The sequence below is a fragment of the Mixophyes fleayi genome, chromosome 2, assembly GCF_038048845.1.
Source record: "Mixophyes fleayi isolate aMixFle1 chromosome 2, aMixFle1.hap1, whole genome shotgun sequence".
NCBI lineage: Eukaryota > Metazoa > Chordata > Amphibia > Anura > Limnodynastidae > Mixophyes > Mixophyes fleayi.
In genome coordinates, this window is record NC_134403.1 from 13,677,863 (window position 1) to 13,695,985 (window position 18,123).

The window sequence follows — 18,123 nt, forward strand, 5'->3', positions numbered from 1 at the left end:
TGCCCGGATTGTGCAGGGGATAGTTGCCCGATTGATGTTGTGCGGCCCATGTTGAATTTCAGGCCTGTGAAACGTGGTACAGTAGATTAAAGGTCGAGTACTGATTTTTCCTGCAGAGCCTTTAGCAATCCACCTCTTGTGTGAATCTAGTATCATCAGGCGTTGCACAGTCACAATTACAAACCATCCAGAATACAAACTGCTGACAATAACTGTGCAAGTACATATAAGGTTGACAAAGGTGGTGCATTCGTTAGACAGAGGGTAGAGAGGGACCTGCTCTTGATAGATTATGGGCTAGAGCGAGAGAGCAAAGCTGAGAGAATAGAAGCTAATGGGCCTGGGAGTGGAAATGGGGCTTTGGGTGGTAGACCATCCATAGGAAGCAGTATCAAGTGTGATAGGCTAGGCTATAGTGAAGTGGTGGGTTGTAAAAGAGCACTTGAACAATTGAAGATTTGTGTAGGGTCTGGTCAGGCTTGAGTTCCATAAGTGGTATACAGCACAGGAGCAGTCTTACAGGCAGGAATAAGAGGTGGTAAAGCACAATATAAAGGCAAGTCTATGAGGGTGAGAGGGAGTGTATCTCATGATGAGTTCAAAGATGTATTAACGGGAGGCGCTGATGAGGGGTTTGAAACTGAGGGTGAGTAGCTGAAATTGTACTCTGGAGGCAATCGGGCGCAATGTAGGCGTTTGCAGAATGGTTCAGTGGAGTGGAAAAAGTCTAAGATAAAAAAAAAGGGGTGTATTCTAGCAATGGGACGGAATGTGTGCAGTGAAGCTGAGGTTATGGGTGACACAAGGCTGGAGAACTGAGAGCATTATTGAGAGAGACTAAAGGAGAAAGTGAGGCTAGGAACGGGGGAAGGTGGAGAGCTCCATTTTGGGACAGTTTGAGACTTAAGTAGCCTCGTGACATCCAGGTGGAGATGACAGTGAGGCTATAGGACAGGGGATAAAATAGGAGAGAGCTTAGAAGCTTTAAATGTAGGTGTTATCTGCATTAAGGTGGTGGTAGAGGCTGAAGGCGTGTATTAGTTCATCAAGAGTTCTGCTATAAAGAGAGAAGCAGAAGACTGGGAACAAAGCCTTGAGGATACCCAACAGATAGGAGTGGATGGCAGTGTTTAAAGTAGATACACTGAAGGCATTGAGAGAGGTAGGGGGTGTGAACCAGACCTTTGCAACACAGTTGCCTGTGTTGCAAAGGCCAAGGTAGTGCAGGGTGTCAATGAGATGAGTATGGTTGAATGTATCCAAAGTGAAAGCAAGGTCAATGTAGAGGAGTAGGGAGGAGTGACCCTTCAAATTAGCCATGTTTGATGACACTCTTGGTGGAGTGTAGAGGACAGGAGGCTATTTGCAGAAGGTCAAGCAGGGCAGGAGAGGAGAGAGAAGGTGAATCTGCCAGGGGAATCTATCCATCCCTGAGTCAGGGAGATGTTTCTGAAGCCCCTCCTATTTCCTCCAAGCACACAAGCCACCATAATCCAGCTCTGGGTCATACTGATTCACAGTCTAATGCTATTACTTCTTACACTGCTGGGACCAATAATCAGGAAGACATGACAGGAGGAGGAACTGTTTCTACCACCACTGCTTCATGCAAACTGATCCCTAGCCAGGCAGTAGTTACAGATATACAATATGTGGGTGTATTATCAGAAATATTCCTGGGACAGTTTGTAATTTGATATGAACATTTTTATATAAATGTAGACAACCCCTCTCTAACATCTGTTCTGTCCCCTTGTTCTTGGTGTTTCCTCCCTAATGACATTCTTACACCAGTAAGGGAAGGAGACAGATTCAATAAAACTCTAGTAGTGTAAAAAGTAAGATGGCTGCTTCCATTATGCAGGGGTGGCTGGAACGACAACACTCTGTGTTTTTAATACACATTAAACTAGACAATGTATGTGGGAATAACATGGTTCTCCTTTAAGGAAACAAATACATATAATCATGAATAATACCTGACGTCTGAATGATACATATGTATAAATACTTATAATTTATCACATATGATGAAGCGATCCATTCACTGATATAAGGAGGGTTTATCTTAGTACTTTTGTCCCCAACAGGTCCGTCCATCTCCTCACACTATCCTGAGAAGATGCATCAGTGCTCGGAGTGTCAGAGATGTTTTCCTAATCTTTCAGATCTCATCACCCATCAGGAAGCTCATAGCGCCAATAATCTATTTTCATGCTCTATTTGTGGAGTCCGTTTTTGTTCCAAATTGACTCTTGCCAAACACCAGCAATTTCACAAATTGTTTCATTGCTTTTATTGTGGAAAGACTTTTAATAAGAGGTCACGTCTTCTATCACATAAAAGAACTCACACCGGGGAGAGGCCATTTCAATGCCCGGAGTGTGGGAGATGTTTTGCAGAAAGATGTGCCCTTGTTTCGCACCACCGGATACACACTGGTGAGACACCTTTCAAGTGTATGGAATGTGACAAGCGCTTCGTCCACAGAGCCAGTCTTGTGATACATCAGCGCATTCACACTGGGGAGAGACCATATCAATGCCCTGAGTGTGGGAGATGTTTTTCGGGTAGGTCTGCCTTTGTTATGCATCAGCGGTTACACACTGGCGAGAAACCCTTCAACTGTACGGAATGTAACAAGTGTTTCGTCCAGAGATCCAGCCTAGTGAGGCATCAGCGCGTTCACACCGGAGAGAGACCATTTGTGTGTCTTCACTGCGGCCGCTGCTTTTCTGATGGCTCAAACCTTATTCATCATCAGAAAACTCACACTGGAGGAAAATGTTCTAGGTGAATGAACAGTCAGTCATTCCAATTCATAAAAAAGCTTGTTTAAGAACTTCTTCAAAAAGATGTGGACTGTAACTGGATCACTTATAATTAACTTTTTTGTGACTGGATCATGTAGAAATAATTTAATGTAGAAATGTATTTCAATTAGAGGTGCAGGCACCAATGTATAATATGAAATGTACTTATCGTGTTACATTGGGATGTGTTTTGTATGGAAATGTCATTATTTTGGTTTGTAACTTTGCTAGAGAAAGTCTGTTTGGTGATAGCAGGAAATGCTAAGTAAGTCTTTATGTGAAGGGACAAACACCTGTTAAGCTCTTATACCCAGCAGGGGGCCGCTGCCTGGCTGTCTGGGGTGGCTGCATCTCAGATAATGCAAGCAGCAAGTTTTACCACATAGCAGAGTAGTGTAAATATTGTTAGCATTGCATGTAAATCCATGTTTGGAAAATATATATAGTATCCTGATACTAACAATAACTCATACCTCATGGCCTGGCTTACCCTTTGAGGATGTGTCCAAACTGTATAAAAAGAGAGACCTTGTATACTGAAATGTATCCTCATTCTTGTTCCATCTGACCTGATCACTGGTACCTTCAAACAGTGTGACTGCAAATAAATATCACTTGCTTCAAAGACCTGCTTGAAAATGTCTTCAGTGCTGAAAATCCTGTGACTTACCGATTAGACCCAAAATCGAATCCGTTTCCGGCTTTCTGAGGTTTGGACCCAGCTTCCCAGCACCATCGAGCTGCCCGCTACCCAGCAGCTCTGGCCAGGGGGGATCCATCCACAGCAACCCTGATCCACAGTAAGCCGTCAGGGGTACCAGCCCATGTGTACCAGCAAGGTACAGTTACCCAGAAGGAACCCGATACTGAATGCCGGTATGGAGTCCAGTGGTGGCAGCATTTGTAAGCCCCTCCTACTGTGGTTAGAGGGTGCATTTGTGGTACCGAAAGGGATCGGTGGCAAAGCCCGGCCGGTTCTCGGCAACAACAGACAGGTTGGCATAGGCGGTCCATCCGGTCATATGGACTTTCACGTCTTTTTTTTCCACCAAATCTGGTGTAAGCTGCACATCTACTATCTGGTCCTTTAAAACTGCGCCTGTTGATGGATAAACCTAAAAATGCACCTGGTGGAAACTAGCCCTTTAGGAGCATCCTCTTCATTCATATTAACTTTTTTTTTTTACATTCTTGTCCTGAAATACTTGTAGATTTGTCTTAATTTAGTCATGATAGTGAAGGGACATCAATGCCGCCTTTATTAAATGTGTCAATTGTGTGTGTTTAGTATAGAACGAGGTCCAATCTCCAGATTTTTCAAGGAGGTAGAAAAACTAAATCTTTTTGCTGAGAGGAAAAGCCTGTGCCCCCTCCCGAATTGCAGGGAATGGCACTTTAAATGTACCTTTCCCTCCTCTTTTATCTCATTCAAATAATCCAGCCCCACAAAATGAAATCTGTAGTCAACAAGCAACATCCCCCTGTCCATCCAACTCCTCCCATCCGAATCTGCAGGACCCCTACAGATGTCTTCTGCTTGTCCCTCAAATCGATGGTCCTATAAAATAAAACTGGTGCAATTGCACAAAAGTCGGGAACGTCACAGAACACTTGCAGTGTACATTCGTAAAATGAGCCTTAATGTGCTGTGTAACATTAAACATATCTCAACTTTGGAATGAAGACATTTAGTTAGAATATAAATTATTGTGATGCTTTTTCTCTTAAAGTGTATCCGCTGCCACCAAACTGGGGGCAGCTATTTTGGTGCTGAACCAATAACCATGACCGTGCAGCCTGTCCGTTGACTAGGAACCAATAATATAGGCACAGTGCCCAGTTTTTTTTTACTTTGATCAATAATCACAGAATTGCAGCTCATCCATTCACTAATGATAAGATGAATTTTCATGGATATTGGTTCATCCCACAAATAACAGCTTCTACTGTGTGTCCTTTTAGTATTTGTTTAATTTTATGTTTAACCTCCAGGTGTCGCTGTTGCTATTGCTGTCCATGTAGCAGGTTAGCCTGGGACTAGAATAATTTCCTTAAGAGGAGCAACATAAGATATAGTCAACACTATTAAGGTATCCGAATAAGAAAAGGCAATGTATTGTCCTATTTTACTTACTCAAGATGTAAACTGATTTATTTTTATGATTTATTTTGGTCTGCTTACAGTTTGCTGTATAAATGCTCTGGGATAAAAAAATCCTTTTTTAAAAAATTATAAAATAGCATAATAAAGAAATTTGTTTGGACGCAGATGTGGTTTGTTAAGCAGACATTGCCACTTAAAGCATCATAAAATGGGTCTTTATTAATATTGTATATACCTTAATGGCTATGTCAACTTTTTACTACCCTTCACTGAATTCATTTTTCCTAAGATTTCTCCTGTACTATTAATTTCTAGTCTCCTCCTCTGTAGAATGCTTCCATGCTGTACCTTCTAAAAACATTTTGATATAGTAAAAAGGTTTATTATATCCCCCAACCCCTTATCTGTTCTAAGCAGTACATGTTTAGATCCTTTAGTCTTTCCATAAACCATGCACATGTTTAATTACCCTTCTTTGCAGAAACTCCACTTTCTTTTTGTCCTTCTGGAGATACGGCCTCCGGATCGGAACACAGATATGGTTTCACCAAAGACCTATATAGTCTTTTTCTGCTACTAATTCCTCTCCCTATGTAAAATAGCCTCTACTCTACCTAGATCATCAATCATTTGGATGGACTTTGTTACATAACATTATATAATCTGTAAATGGCAGACTTTACCTTCAATACCGATAATAAAATCCCCAGCGATGATTTTAAAGAGCATTGGTTCAACTAAAGATCCCTGAAGTACACACTGGTAACCCCTCCCTCTCCCGAATGCAGTTCATGTGCTTCAACTGCCTGTCTACCCTTCTATCAGTTTTGTAGACATTCATCATCATCATCAACATTTATTTATATAGCGCCACTGATTCCGCAGCGCTGTCCAGAGAACTCATTCACATCAGTCCCTGCCCCATTGGAGCTTACAGTCTAAATTCCCTAACACACACACACACACATTCAGCCACCTTTGAATCCATTTCCAATCTTTCTAATTTCTTTATTAGTCTTTGGTGTGGGGCAAGGCCTTACTAAAATCTGGGTAAGCTACATCCAAGGTTCCACATTGATCTTGTAACACAACAACTACAAGTAAATCGCACACTAATGTACAGATATGTCAGAGAGTTGTCACCTTACCATAACCGAGGCTGACATTTGACAGTTCAGGTGTTTGCAGTAGAGGTTTCCTGTAATGTAGTTGAAAGCTGCTCCATCCACTCACTGAGAAGCACAAAAAAGACATCTATCGTGTTGCACACAATCATTTCTTGATATAATTGTATAAATGTTGTAAAAGTGTACCAGCACTACAGGCACAGGCTATTTCTCTGCATAGTTTTTATGGGAGCTGCCACTTCAGTTGGTTTGTCGATAGGAAATGAATTGGAACAGTGCTCTGCGGCCAGAATATGTTGGTGCATATGCGCTTCCCTTGTTTTATATAGAGGAATAAATATTTACATTGTAAGTTGTTATAGTAATAGCTGATTTTCAAATGTGTACTTTGTGGATTGATTATGGTTTATCTAAACTCTTTGTGATACTATAATTTACAGTTGTAGATTGCACAAAGTATAAAGGTGAAAACTATTTCCCATTCAGGTAAATCTATTCCATCTCTATTCCAGCAATGATGGTTGATGTGGGAAATTGCAGTCAGGCATGAATGCCTTATGGTTAGACCAGTGGATCCCAAACTCTTTCAGTTCAAGGCACCCTTCGGGTCTCCATAATTCTTTCAAGGCACCCCTAAGCCAAAATAATTACCAAGTAGTCACCCGCCTTGCTTACCACTGGCCCTGGCTGAGGCACCCCCCGTGAGATCGCAGAGTCACCCCAGGGAGCCTAGGCGCACCGTTTGGGAACCACTGGGTTAGACTGTTAGGTTGACAGCCAACTGTTGCACACACCTATGGTTTTTGCCACTTATGTGGCAGCACCAGCCTGGGCTAAATGCATAGCTCTGTCTATTTCTGAGCTCATGCAGCTTACTGCATTTCCCCAGGTGGTAGGTGAAAGGAACCATGCGACAACCTTCTTAGCTGGTTCTGCAGCTATTGTCCTCATGCACCTCTTTACAGTTTGCTTTTCGTTAGATTCTGGAGAACTCTTGCAGGGATAGGTCCTGAGAATGTCAGAGTTCTGCGTAGGTCTCATCCTGGGATGGGTCTGTTTCTGAGTGCTCCTGGCAAGAAGAGTACTAGTTAGCGGAGGAATCAGATGTTGAGGATTTATCATATTTTGTCGGGTTTAGTATGGGAGGTACAGCAAGCAGTATACATCCATGACAGTGAGGAGTCATCAGAGTCTGCAGTTCGAGGATCAGTCCCACCCTTTGCAGTTTCAGGTTCTGTTATTGGGGTTAGAAACAGCCCCTTGAGCGTTCAGACAGTTTTGCTCTCAAGGCTGTGATTGTAGAATCCAGGAGAGTAATTATTATCCCTAAACTGGGTGATCTATTGATCAGGTCTGTTCTTTATTGCTGGTTTTCAGAGTATGTGGTCCCCCCAATCAATGTACTAGTCTTAAGAACTTAAGCCCACTACTTCAGGCTATACTTATGTTGCAGGGACAGCCCATAGCGGTAGAGACGGTCATCAAGGAGACACAAAAAACTCCCCTTGCACTGTAAGAAAGTAGCAGGATCATGTGCTGGGCCAAACTGAATGTGTTATGAGTCATGTTCATTCCTGTAGTGAAGAACTGAGAGGCCATTTATTTCAGCAGGGAGGTCTGGGAGAATGATCTCTGAACCAGGACATCTTTCAACAGACTGTGGACAGATGGTGTCAGCCAGGCATAAAGATAATGGTGTCTTTGTTGAAGCGCAAGGAGCAATTTTTCTCAAGGACCAGGGATACACAGGCATGTCTTGTAGTCACCATGACAGTTCTATGAGATTTTGATCTGATCTATCTGTTACTGGCGGTGGAAATGCTGCTGTGTGGTGTCAAAAAGAGAAACAAAGAGACGGTCCAAGTGCTGTTGGTAACATCGAACCGACCAAGACAGTCATGCTTAGGACCATAAAACCTTTTTTCAGCAAAAAATTATCAGATTCGGTCTGGAAAACCTAAGTTTCTTAGCGTGAGAATTGGAAGTTACCAATGTCTTTTTTTTTCAGTTTGCCTGTGACCTAATGTTTGTACAGGAAGTCCTGGATAATGGGTTGACACAGTGTTCTCGTGAGTTTCAGATCTCTGCACTCTGTTTTCTTCTAGAAGAGGCTAGAGCTATTACAGGAGGTGCAGACTTCTTTTATTTACATTGTGTGACACTTTTGAGTCCTCCTTTAGTCTCTTGGGTCTTGAATTCAGTGTTGGAATCCAATACAGCAAGCTCATCTTGAACCATTGGATCTCAGGTTTGTCACTTGAAAGTTTGTTTCCTTATGGCCATTTTCTCAGCCGAGAGGGTTTTGGAATTGGTAGCTCTGTCTTGTCGATATCACCATCTGGTTTTTCTTTGGAATAGTGTCGTTCTCCAAACGAAACCATCCTTTCAGCTTACAGAGGTTACTTTATTCCACTTAAATCAGGACTTTGTGATTTGAGTGAGAGTCAGCGATCAGAGGATGAGGCTGGATGTTGTCAGAACATTAGAAATATATGTCAGAAGAACACTAGATTACAGAGCAATGATTGATCTTCTGATCCTCTAGGATGCCTGTAAAAGAAGTTGGCTGTCGACTAAGTAGTGTAAAGCCAAATGGATCACTTCAGTGTAGATTGTAGGCTCATTCTACCAGATCAGTGAGAGCTTTATCAGCTGTGTGGCAGAGTGCTACAGTTGAGCATATGCAACGGGCACCACATGGTCATCAGTAAACAAAGTTTTACAGATTCAATATTTTTACACGCTAGGGCACCATTTTTGGTCTTCAGGTCACCGTGTCTGTGATCCTATCCACCCAAAAGGACAGCTTTAGAATGTCCTCATGGTACTAGTGTCCCCCAATTAGATAAATAAGAAAGGTGACTTCTATACTTCTGTTAAATCCATTTCTTTGAATCTATTGGTGGGCAATGGACACCCATCCTCTTTATACTCTAGTTCTCCTCTTTGAAGTTTAACACAATGAAATGTTTTTTGGTTTTTTTGTTCATGAGTGTTTGTTTCTCTGTGTTTTCTCCCTGGTTCCGTTCTGTGTGGCTGTGTTCTGGGTTAGTCAGGTCTCCTACATTGGGGATATAAAGGTGGCAGGAGCAGTGTTTTGTTGATGTGCCAGACTCTTGGGTGATCAATGTCCCCCAATTGATTCAGATAAAAAGATTTAACTTATAAAAATCAGTGACTATCACTCGGTGTACTGGCTCTCTAATCCATTTACATTATATCTTACAGCTACCTGACCAGGTTCACGATGAGTTAGTTTCCCCTGTTGCCAGGGTAATCTATCGGACCTGTGGTTAGAAGCCGCTCACATTGCCTCCATAATCCAGCGCTTTGTCATAACGCTGTTGTCCCTCTGATTCATAGCCCAATTATGTTGTTGATAATCAGGATAATAGAGCAAGAGGAAGAGCTATCTCCACCCACAACTGCCTGGTGCAAACACAACCTTAGACGGGCTGTAGTTACAGATATAGGTTTTGTCGAGATATTCCATATTAAAATTTAAAGTAAATGTGGACATACTTTTAACATCCAGTTCTGTATTGTCTCAAAATGAGTTGACATGTGTGATAGGAATAGATTCAAAGATTTGATCAGCCACTAGCATTTAGGTCTCCACCCTATAATTTGGATGTTCAACATAAACTTACATAAAGTTTTACCTTTCAACAATTGTACAGTAAAATAACAGTGGCTTAAAAACAACAACACACCCCTAGCCCTCATTCACTACCTCACTTCTTGCCCCCCTCTATTCATTGGGCAGATAGCCTTATTGTTAATTTCACTTTAGTGGCTGAGCGCACAATTACACTGACCTGAGCCAGTCACTATGGTCTCTCTCTACACAGGACTCCTGAGTGCCTATCTGGCATAATCCAGTCTTCCTGGGACAGACCTTCTCCATCTCCCACTGGCCCTTATCTCAGTCCTTCTGCCTCCTGCGGGACACCACAGCTCCCTCTACTGAGCGGTCTCCTCAGCTCCCTACTGAGCTGCGGATGGATGTTACGAGGGCGAATCCCCCACTCCATGCACCAACCTCCACCCAGGGTTAATGTTTAAGGGACAGTTGCATACGGCATTGTATAAAATCTGAAGACTGAATGGTACATATGTATAAATACGTATAATTTCTCACACATGATGAAGCGATCCATTCACTGGTGTACAGAGGGTTTATCTTAGTACTTTTGTTCCCAACAGGTCCGCCTGTCTCCTCACACTATCTTGAGAAGATGCATCAGTGCTCAGTGTGTCAAGAATGTTTCCCAAATCATTCAGAGCTCGTCACTCATCAGAAAAATCATAGCGCCAACAACCTATATTCATGCTCGGTTTGTGGAGAGTGTTTTAATTCCAAATTGATTCTTATCGCACACCAGCAACTTCACAACAAGGAAAAATTGTTTCATTGTTCCTATTGTGGTAAATCTTTTCATCATAAGTCCCGTCTTCAATACCATACAAGAACTCACACCGGGGAGCGACCGTTTTCGTGTCCAGATTGTGGGAGATGTTTTGCAGACCGATCGTCTTTTCGAATGCATCACAGAATTCACTCCGGCGAGAAACCTTTTAAGTGCATGGAATGTGACAAGCGTTTCATCCGGAGAGCCAACCTTGTGAAACATCAGCGTATTCACACCGGAGAGAGACCATTTGTGTGTATTCATTGTGGCCGTAGTTTTTCTGATGGCTCAAATTTTGTGCGACATTATAGAACTCACGCTGGAGGAAAATCGTTGGTGTTCTAGGTGAAGGAACAGTCATTCTGATACATAATGAGGCTTGAAAATGCACTACAAAAATGTGGATTCTGGCTTCTTTATCCACCAACTGTTTAAGGAGCGCAAAGTCTCTGATCCTTGGAACTGCCCATGTAACTGGGGCTGTTCCCAGTTAGTCATCTTATAAATTGCAAGGGTGACACCGTTAGAACATCACTTCAAAGCACCAGCTACTACCACTTTATTCGTTTAAGCTTTTTCTTCTAAAATACTTGAGCAAATTGCAATTGTTTTTGTCTGTTGCAAGGTTATTATGATATTGTTTTAACTGCACCCAGAAATGTGTTTTTTCAGAAGTGTAACTGAAAGGTGCAAAATGCACCCTTTATATGCCTTGGACGGTGCCTGATCTCCACCACAAGAGGGAGAGAAAAGGAGGAAAAAGGCTGGGCTCTCTCCAGCAATGCAGGGAAAAACAATTTAAATACGCCTTCTACACCCGCCCATTCCAGCTATCTTCTCCTTTCAGATTATGCAGCATTTCTGTACGCAAATCCACGGCCAACTAGCAAATCAGGAACGTAGGCGGGTGACCTCACAGGACAGCATTTTCCCTTTTATACAATGCAAATTGAGCCTTGTTATATTGCGTAACATAAAATGTAATTCACTACACTATTATATTATGGATCTTCTCTCTTTTTTAAATTTATCCATTGTCGTCACCCCTTGGTGGCAGCTGTTTTGTGGGTTGAACTAATATTCGTGACTGCAGCCTGTCGGTTCACTGGGAACCAATGAGATTGCTAAGGCACATGGGACTTTTTGTCATTAACCACAAGATTGTAGACTCGTTCTTTGTGAAATTCATTTTGGTTCTGTACAAAAATGGCAGCTTCCACTGTGTATGTTGATGACAAGTCCGCTGTAGTATTTGCTGTAACCTGCATGTGTCACTGTTGCTATTAATGTTACTGTAGAGCGTTAGCTTGTGACTAGACCCATTTTATAGTAACATCCTAAAGAGGAGAAACATAACATGTTTAGTAGGTTTCCTACTGAAATAAAAGGCAATGTGCTGTTCTTTTTCATTTACTCAACATGTAAACTATTTTGATGTTGTATTGGTCGGCTTAGAAATGCTAAAAATAGTTTTATAAAGCACATAACTAAATCTGTTTTGGCACTGCCAGTGTATCATCAGAAATATTCCCTTGACAGGATGGGATCCTATATAAAAATACATCTGTTCTTTCCCAGAATTGCTTCCATATTATTCTATACTTTCTAACTCTGTCCCTTACCCTTTTTCTTGGCGTTTCCTCCCTAATGATGGTGATATCCGTGCATCAATGAGGGAAAGAGACAGATTCAGCAACATTCTAGTAGTGTTAAAGAGAGATGGCTGCTTTCATTGTTCTGGGGTGACTTTAACGTCAATGTCATTATAACACTCCCTTTGTGATTTTAATATACACTAGACTAGACAATTGTAGACAAACTCCAATGTTATGTGTGAATGATATATGATACTTAATAAAACCTGATATTTGAATGGTACATATGTATAAATATATATAATTTATCACATATGATGAAGCGATCCATTCACTGATGTAAAGTGGGTTTATCTTAGTACTTTTGTCCTCAACAGGTCCGCACGTCTCCTCGCACTATCCTGAGAAGATGAATCAGTGCTCGGAGTGTCAGAGATGTTTCCCTAATCATTCAGATCTCGTCACCCATCAGAAAACTCATAGCGCCAATGATCTATTTTCATGCTCGATTTGTGGAGTGTGTTTTGGTTCTAAATTGACTCTTACCGCACACCAGCGATTTCATGCCGAGGACAAATTGTTTCATTGTTTTTATTGTGGTAAATCTTTTAATCAGAGGTCACGTCTTCTATCACATAAAAGAACTCACACTGGGGAGAGACCATTTCAATGCCCTGAATGTGGGAGATGTTTTGCAGAAAGATCTGCCCTTGTTACGCACCAACGGATACACTCTGGCGAGAAACCTTTCAAGTGTATGGAATGTGGCAAGCGTTTCGTCCAGAGATCCAGCCTTGTGAAACATCAACGCATTCACACCGGAGAGAGACCATTTGTGTGTATTCAGTGTGGCCGTTCCTTTTCTCAGAGCTCAAATCTTGTGCGGCATCAGAGAACTCACACTGGAGGGAAAACTTTAGTGTTCTAGGTGAATGAACAGTCATTCACATACATAATAAGGCTTGTTGGCGAACCTCAAAAATTGTGGACTTGCAGTGCTTCTTTTTCCATCAAATGTGTTTTTAAGGTGCTCGTCTAATAGCTGGTCCTTGGAACTGCACATGTTGACTGGTCAATCTAAAAATGCACATGGTGGAAACTACCCCTTAAGGAGCACCTTCATCATCCTAAATGTAGATTGTCCTAATTTAATCATGAGAGTGAGGGGACATCGGCGCTATCTGTATTACATGTGTCAGTTTTGTGTGTTTGTCTCTGTTCAAGTGCACTTAGAAATGTGCTTTTTCAGTGGTGCAGATGGAAAGAGCAAAATACACCCATTTTAATTATAGGACGAGGTCCAATCTCCACCATTTTCATGGAGGTAGAAAAACGAAATCTTTTTGCAGAGAGGAAAGTCTGTGCTCTCTCCTGCAATGCAGTTAATGGCACTTTAAATTTACCTTTCCCTCCTCTTTTAAACTCATTCATGTAATCCAGCCCCGCATAATGAAATCTGTAGTCAAGAAGCAGCATCCCCCTATCCATCCAACCCCTCTCATCAGATGCTACGGCACCCCTGCAGATACCTCCTCCACGTCACTCAAATCCATGGCCCAATAAGATACAACTGGTGCAATTGCACAAAAGTCAGGAACGTTGCAGAACATTTGCAGTTGTGTACATTCGTAAATGAGCTTTAATGTGCTGTGTAACAGTGAATACAACTCAACCTTGGAAATAATTTTATTTAGAAAATATACAATTGTGATGCTTCTTCTCTTAAAGTGTATCCGCTGTATCCGTTATAGTTGTGGCAGCCATTTTGGGACTGAATCAAAAACCATGACAGCGCAGTCTGTCAGTTGATTAGGAACCAGTGACGTCTTTTAGTCCACCGGCCATTTGGTGGCTTGTCTCAATACACACTAACTTGTAGCGTATCCATTCACTAGGAAACAATGATGTTACTTGTTCCTAGTAAAATGATAAGATGCATTTCCAATGAATTTTTTTTCATCCCACAAATGGCAGCTTCTACTGTGTATGATGAGAAGTCCGCCATAGTATTCCGTTATTTTCTGCTATGAACTGCAGGGTCCACTGTTGCTATTACTGTCCATGCAGAGGGTTAGGCTGTGATGAGACACATTTCATAGTAACATCCTAAAGAGAAGCTATATAACATATAGTCAACACTGTTTATCTGTTCATAATCAAACGGCAATGTACTGTTCTGTTTCATGTACTGAAGATATAGACTATTTAGTTTTATGATTTATTTTGGTCCGCTTACAAATTGCTGTGTAAACTGAATAGGGAAATAGTTAAAGTTTTTATTTATTTATAAAGCAAATAATACCTAAATTGTTTTCGGATGCAGAGATGCTTCATTAAAGGGGCTGTTAATAAAATTGTATATAACTTAATGGCTATGCCAGCGTTTCACTACCCTTCTGTGAAGTCATTTGTCAGATTTCCCCTTCACTTGGTAGCCTCCATTTCAGTGTATGGGGGCTTGCTCTGATACTTCGCTTCCTCTGTATATTGCTTACCTCCTGTTCTTTGTTAAAACCCTTGATGTATTTGAGAGGTTCTATCATAGCCCCCCATTCTGTACTTTGCTTCTTGTAGGCTTGGTGATTTACTCCACGCACATTTTTAGTTTACCAGCTTTGCACAATGTTTCATTTGTTTTTTTCCTTCTGGAGATACGGCCTCCTGAAGTGAACACAGTATTCTAGGTGTGGTGTCACCAATGTAGTATATAGTGCCATCACTACCTCTCTCTCTTTAACTGTTACTATTCCTCTTCCTCACACTAGCAGCTGATTGGCCTTCTCCACCACTACCACATTCAATGCTTATCTTTATGCATCCTAAAATAGTGATTCCTCGATCTCTTTCCTCCTCAGTAGCTAATATTTTCATTGTCAATAACCCTATATTCGACAGTTGTTGTTTTTTTTTGAAACCCAAGTAAAAATGCATTATATATATTTTTTTGCATAAAACACATTTGAGCATTCCTCTAATCAGTCATTTTGATGTGTCTACCGTGTTGCATAAGTTTGTGTCTTCTGTAAAAGTCAGTCATTACTATCCATACCAGTTGTAATATCACCAATATATTGAAGAGCATTGGTCCATCTACAGGTCCCCAAGTTACTCCACTAGTAACCTCTCCCTCTCTCAAATTCAGTATTACATTTATTACAGTTGTCTGTCTATACTTCTACTAATATTGTACCCATTCACCACTGTTGACTCCATTCCTAAACTTTCTAATGTATTTATCAGTCTTTGGCCTTATTAAAATCTGGGTAAGCTACTTTCATAGCTCCACCTTGATCTAATAACCCTACAAGTAAATCACACACTAATATGCAGATATGTCAGAGAGTTGTCACCTTGTCATAACTGAGGCTGACATTTGACAGTTCAGGTGTTTGCACTAGCGGTTTCCTGTAATGTAGTTGATTGCTGCTCCAGCCAATCACTGAGGAGTACAAAATCTATCCTATTGCACACAATTATTTCTTGATGTGATTGTATAAATGTTGGTAAAGTGTACAGGCACAGGTTAATTCTCAGCATCATTTTTGTGGCAGCTGCCATTTCAGTTGATCTGTCGATATGAAATTAAATATTGTCTATATTGTAACAGTGTCCTGCCATCAGAACTTGATGGTGTATAATGAGAACCATGGTGACTATATACGATTTCCATTCCAGCAGTAACAGCTAATGAGTTAAAATGCATCTTTCACCTGGAACTAAAGATGGTGCCTCCACAGATATAACTGTTCTCACCAAAGCTATTCGTTTAGTTTTCTCCCTTATTCATCTAATTGGGGGGCACTGGTACCATAAGGTATAGGGGATCCTCCAGGACTCTGGCATTTTAGAATAAATCTTCAACAAAACATTGCTCCTTCCTCCTCTATAGCCCCATCCTGTATACACTTCATGGTTGATTAGAGTGCCAAAGGACTTGGTAGTTGTACTCCGCTACAGGCATCCTCCCTGGGCTACCAGCGATCCTAAACGGGATGAGAAGGTGCCATTCTCGGCACCTCCTGACACCATCTCCTGTTCCTAGCACAGAATCCTCCAAAGGGGATCATGTCATTACCGCTTCAAGCAGTATCTGGGCCTTTTGAGATGCCATTGTCTTGCGGTGCTGGTGAGAGAGAACCAGATATGCTGTGGTCAGTCTCAGGTTGCTACAACCTACACAGGATGCCACGCCAAGCGGCTTCTTGTTTAATGTTGATTAGCCTAGGTCAGGCAGCCCTGGCTAGGCAAAGGGGCCATCCTTTCAGGGTGGTAGCTGACAGTGCTAGCCTTCCTGAGGTCCTCAGCTGCAAGGAAGTATTCTTGAGCTGGGGTGGAATTTTTGAGCTAGTCAATGTATATTCTTCACACTATTTCTGTCATGAGGGTTCACTTTCCTCCTTTATTGTATCCTCTGTAACTGCCTGTTTTTCGCCCGCTTTATGTGTATTGTCTTATAAGCGGAATATTTCCAGGTCTAAAACTGGAGGGGCTTCTTCTGTGAATTTTTATGTTAGTTTTTTATGTCATCTAAGTTTCCAGTGAATCGTCGGACATGGATGCGTCTACCTTCTTCGCTCTAGATCTACCGCACGTGTCTCCATACACATTATTAAGGGTTCCTCTTTTTTTATAGAGGATTCTGAAGAACTCTCCCGGAGATAGGTCTTGAGAATGTCAGAGTTCTGCATTGGCCCCTCCTGTTAATGTTCCTGGAAAGAACAGTGAATTATCAGAGGAATCGGATAATGAGGATTCCTCAAGTTTTGATGAGTTTGTAAAATGTATGGGTTTATGGCTTATTGTGAGAGGTGCAGAAAGCACTACATATCCAGGACAGCAAGGAATCAGCGGAATCTGAGGTGTAGGGCTGTACTTTTTGGGCTAGTGATAGCCCTTAAGTGTTCATCAAGATTTTTATTGTCATGGTTGTGATTCTACAATTCAGGAGGGTGATTATTATGCCCGAGCTGGGCGTTCTTTGGATCAGGGCAAAGTGTCTGGTTTTGCTCACATTCATCTGAAGAGACAACAGATCTCGCTGTCTCCAAGAATTCTTGGTTGCTCCTCTTGTGGTTGAGGCATGACAACCTCAACAGGAACCATCCTTTTGCCATAAACTATTGGACGATAGTGACGTTGGGCGCCAGACTTCAGGGCTGAAGGGGACAGTCATTTATTGCTGGTTTTCAAGGTATGTGGTCTCCGATCAATGTTCTAGAATTATAGGCTGTGCTAAACGCTCCAATTCAGGGACATCTTCTGTTACGGGGAACGTTTGTAAGTATACAGACAGTCATCAGAGAAACAAATAGCTTCTTTGCAATGAAAGAAACTAGCAGGATCACGTGCTGGGTTGTCCCACAATATCAGGTGTGTTCATACCAGGGATGGAGAACTGCAAGGTCAGTTATTTCTGCAGGCATGCTCTTCGATCGGAAGTATGGTCTCTGAACCAGCACATCTTACATTAGATTGTGCACAGATGGGTTCAACCAGACATCAATACGGTGGTGTGTCCGTTGAACTGCAAGGAGCGATTTTGTTCAAGGACCAAGGATCCGCAGGCATTTCTTCTATGGGATTTTGATCCGATTTATCTGTAACCACCATTGGAGATGCTTATGCTTGTTCTCAAAAAGATAAAAAAGAGAAGGGATTCTGGTGCTGTTAGCAGCATCGAACCAGCCAAGACAGTCGTGGTCACTGGACATTCTCAGGATCATCATCATTTATATAGCGCAACTAATTCCGCAGCGCTGTACAGAGAACTCACATCAGTCCCTGCCCCATTGGAGCTTACAGTCTAAATTCTCTAACATACACACACACACACACACACGCACACACACACACACACACACACACACACACACACACACACACAAACAGTCAGAGAGACAAGGGTCAATTTGTAAGCAGCCAATTAACCTACCAGTATGTTTTTGGAGTGTGGGAGGAAACCGGAGCACCAGGAGGAAACCCACGCAAACACGGGGAGAACATACAAACTCCTCACAGATAAGGCCTTGTTCAGGAATCAAACTCATGACCCCAGTGCTGTGAGGCAGAAGT

General features: G+C 41.9%; 3 protein-coding genes across 14 annotated transcripts in view; 2 read left to right on the forward strand and 1 right to left on the reverse strand.

The window, feature by feature from the left end:
- Nucleotides 1-18,123, reverse strand: part of LOC142140704 (uncharacterized) — a 233,637-nt gene that overhangs the window by 88,287 nt on the left and 127,227 nt on the right. The window lies entirely within an intron of this gene.
- Nucleotides 1-18,123, forward strand: part of LOC142140705 (uncharacterized) — a 148,037-nt gene that overhangs the window by 56,450 nt on the left and 73,464 nt on the right. Inside the window, exon 14 of one of the 12 annotated variants that reach the window (XM_075198505.1) lies at nt 12,429-14,420. The exons of 10 other annotated variants lie outside the window; for them this stretch is intronic. In XM_075198505.1, coding sequence (XP_075054606.1) covers nt 12,429-12,979 — 551 coding nt within the window. In that variant the 3' untranslated portion in view covers nt 12,980-14,420. Of the gene's footprint in view, nt 1-10,250; nt 12,345-12,428; nt 14,421-18,123 lie in introns of those variants that run through there. One more of the 12 variants, XM_075198506.1, reaches the window with a different exon arrangement.
- LOC142140708 (uncharacterized) lies at nt 833-5,009 on the forward strand. The gene has a single exon (XM_075198516.1). The coding sequence runs from the start codon at nt 2,123-2,125 to the stop codon at nt 2,795-2,797; it is 675 nt and encodes a 224-aa protein (XP_075054617.1). The 5' UTR covers nt 833-2,122; the 3' UTR covers nt 2,798-5,009.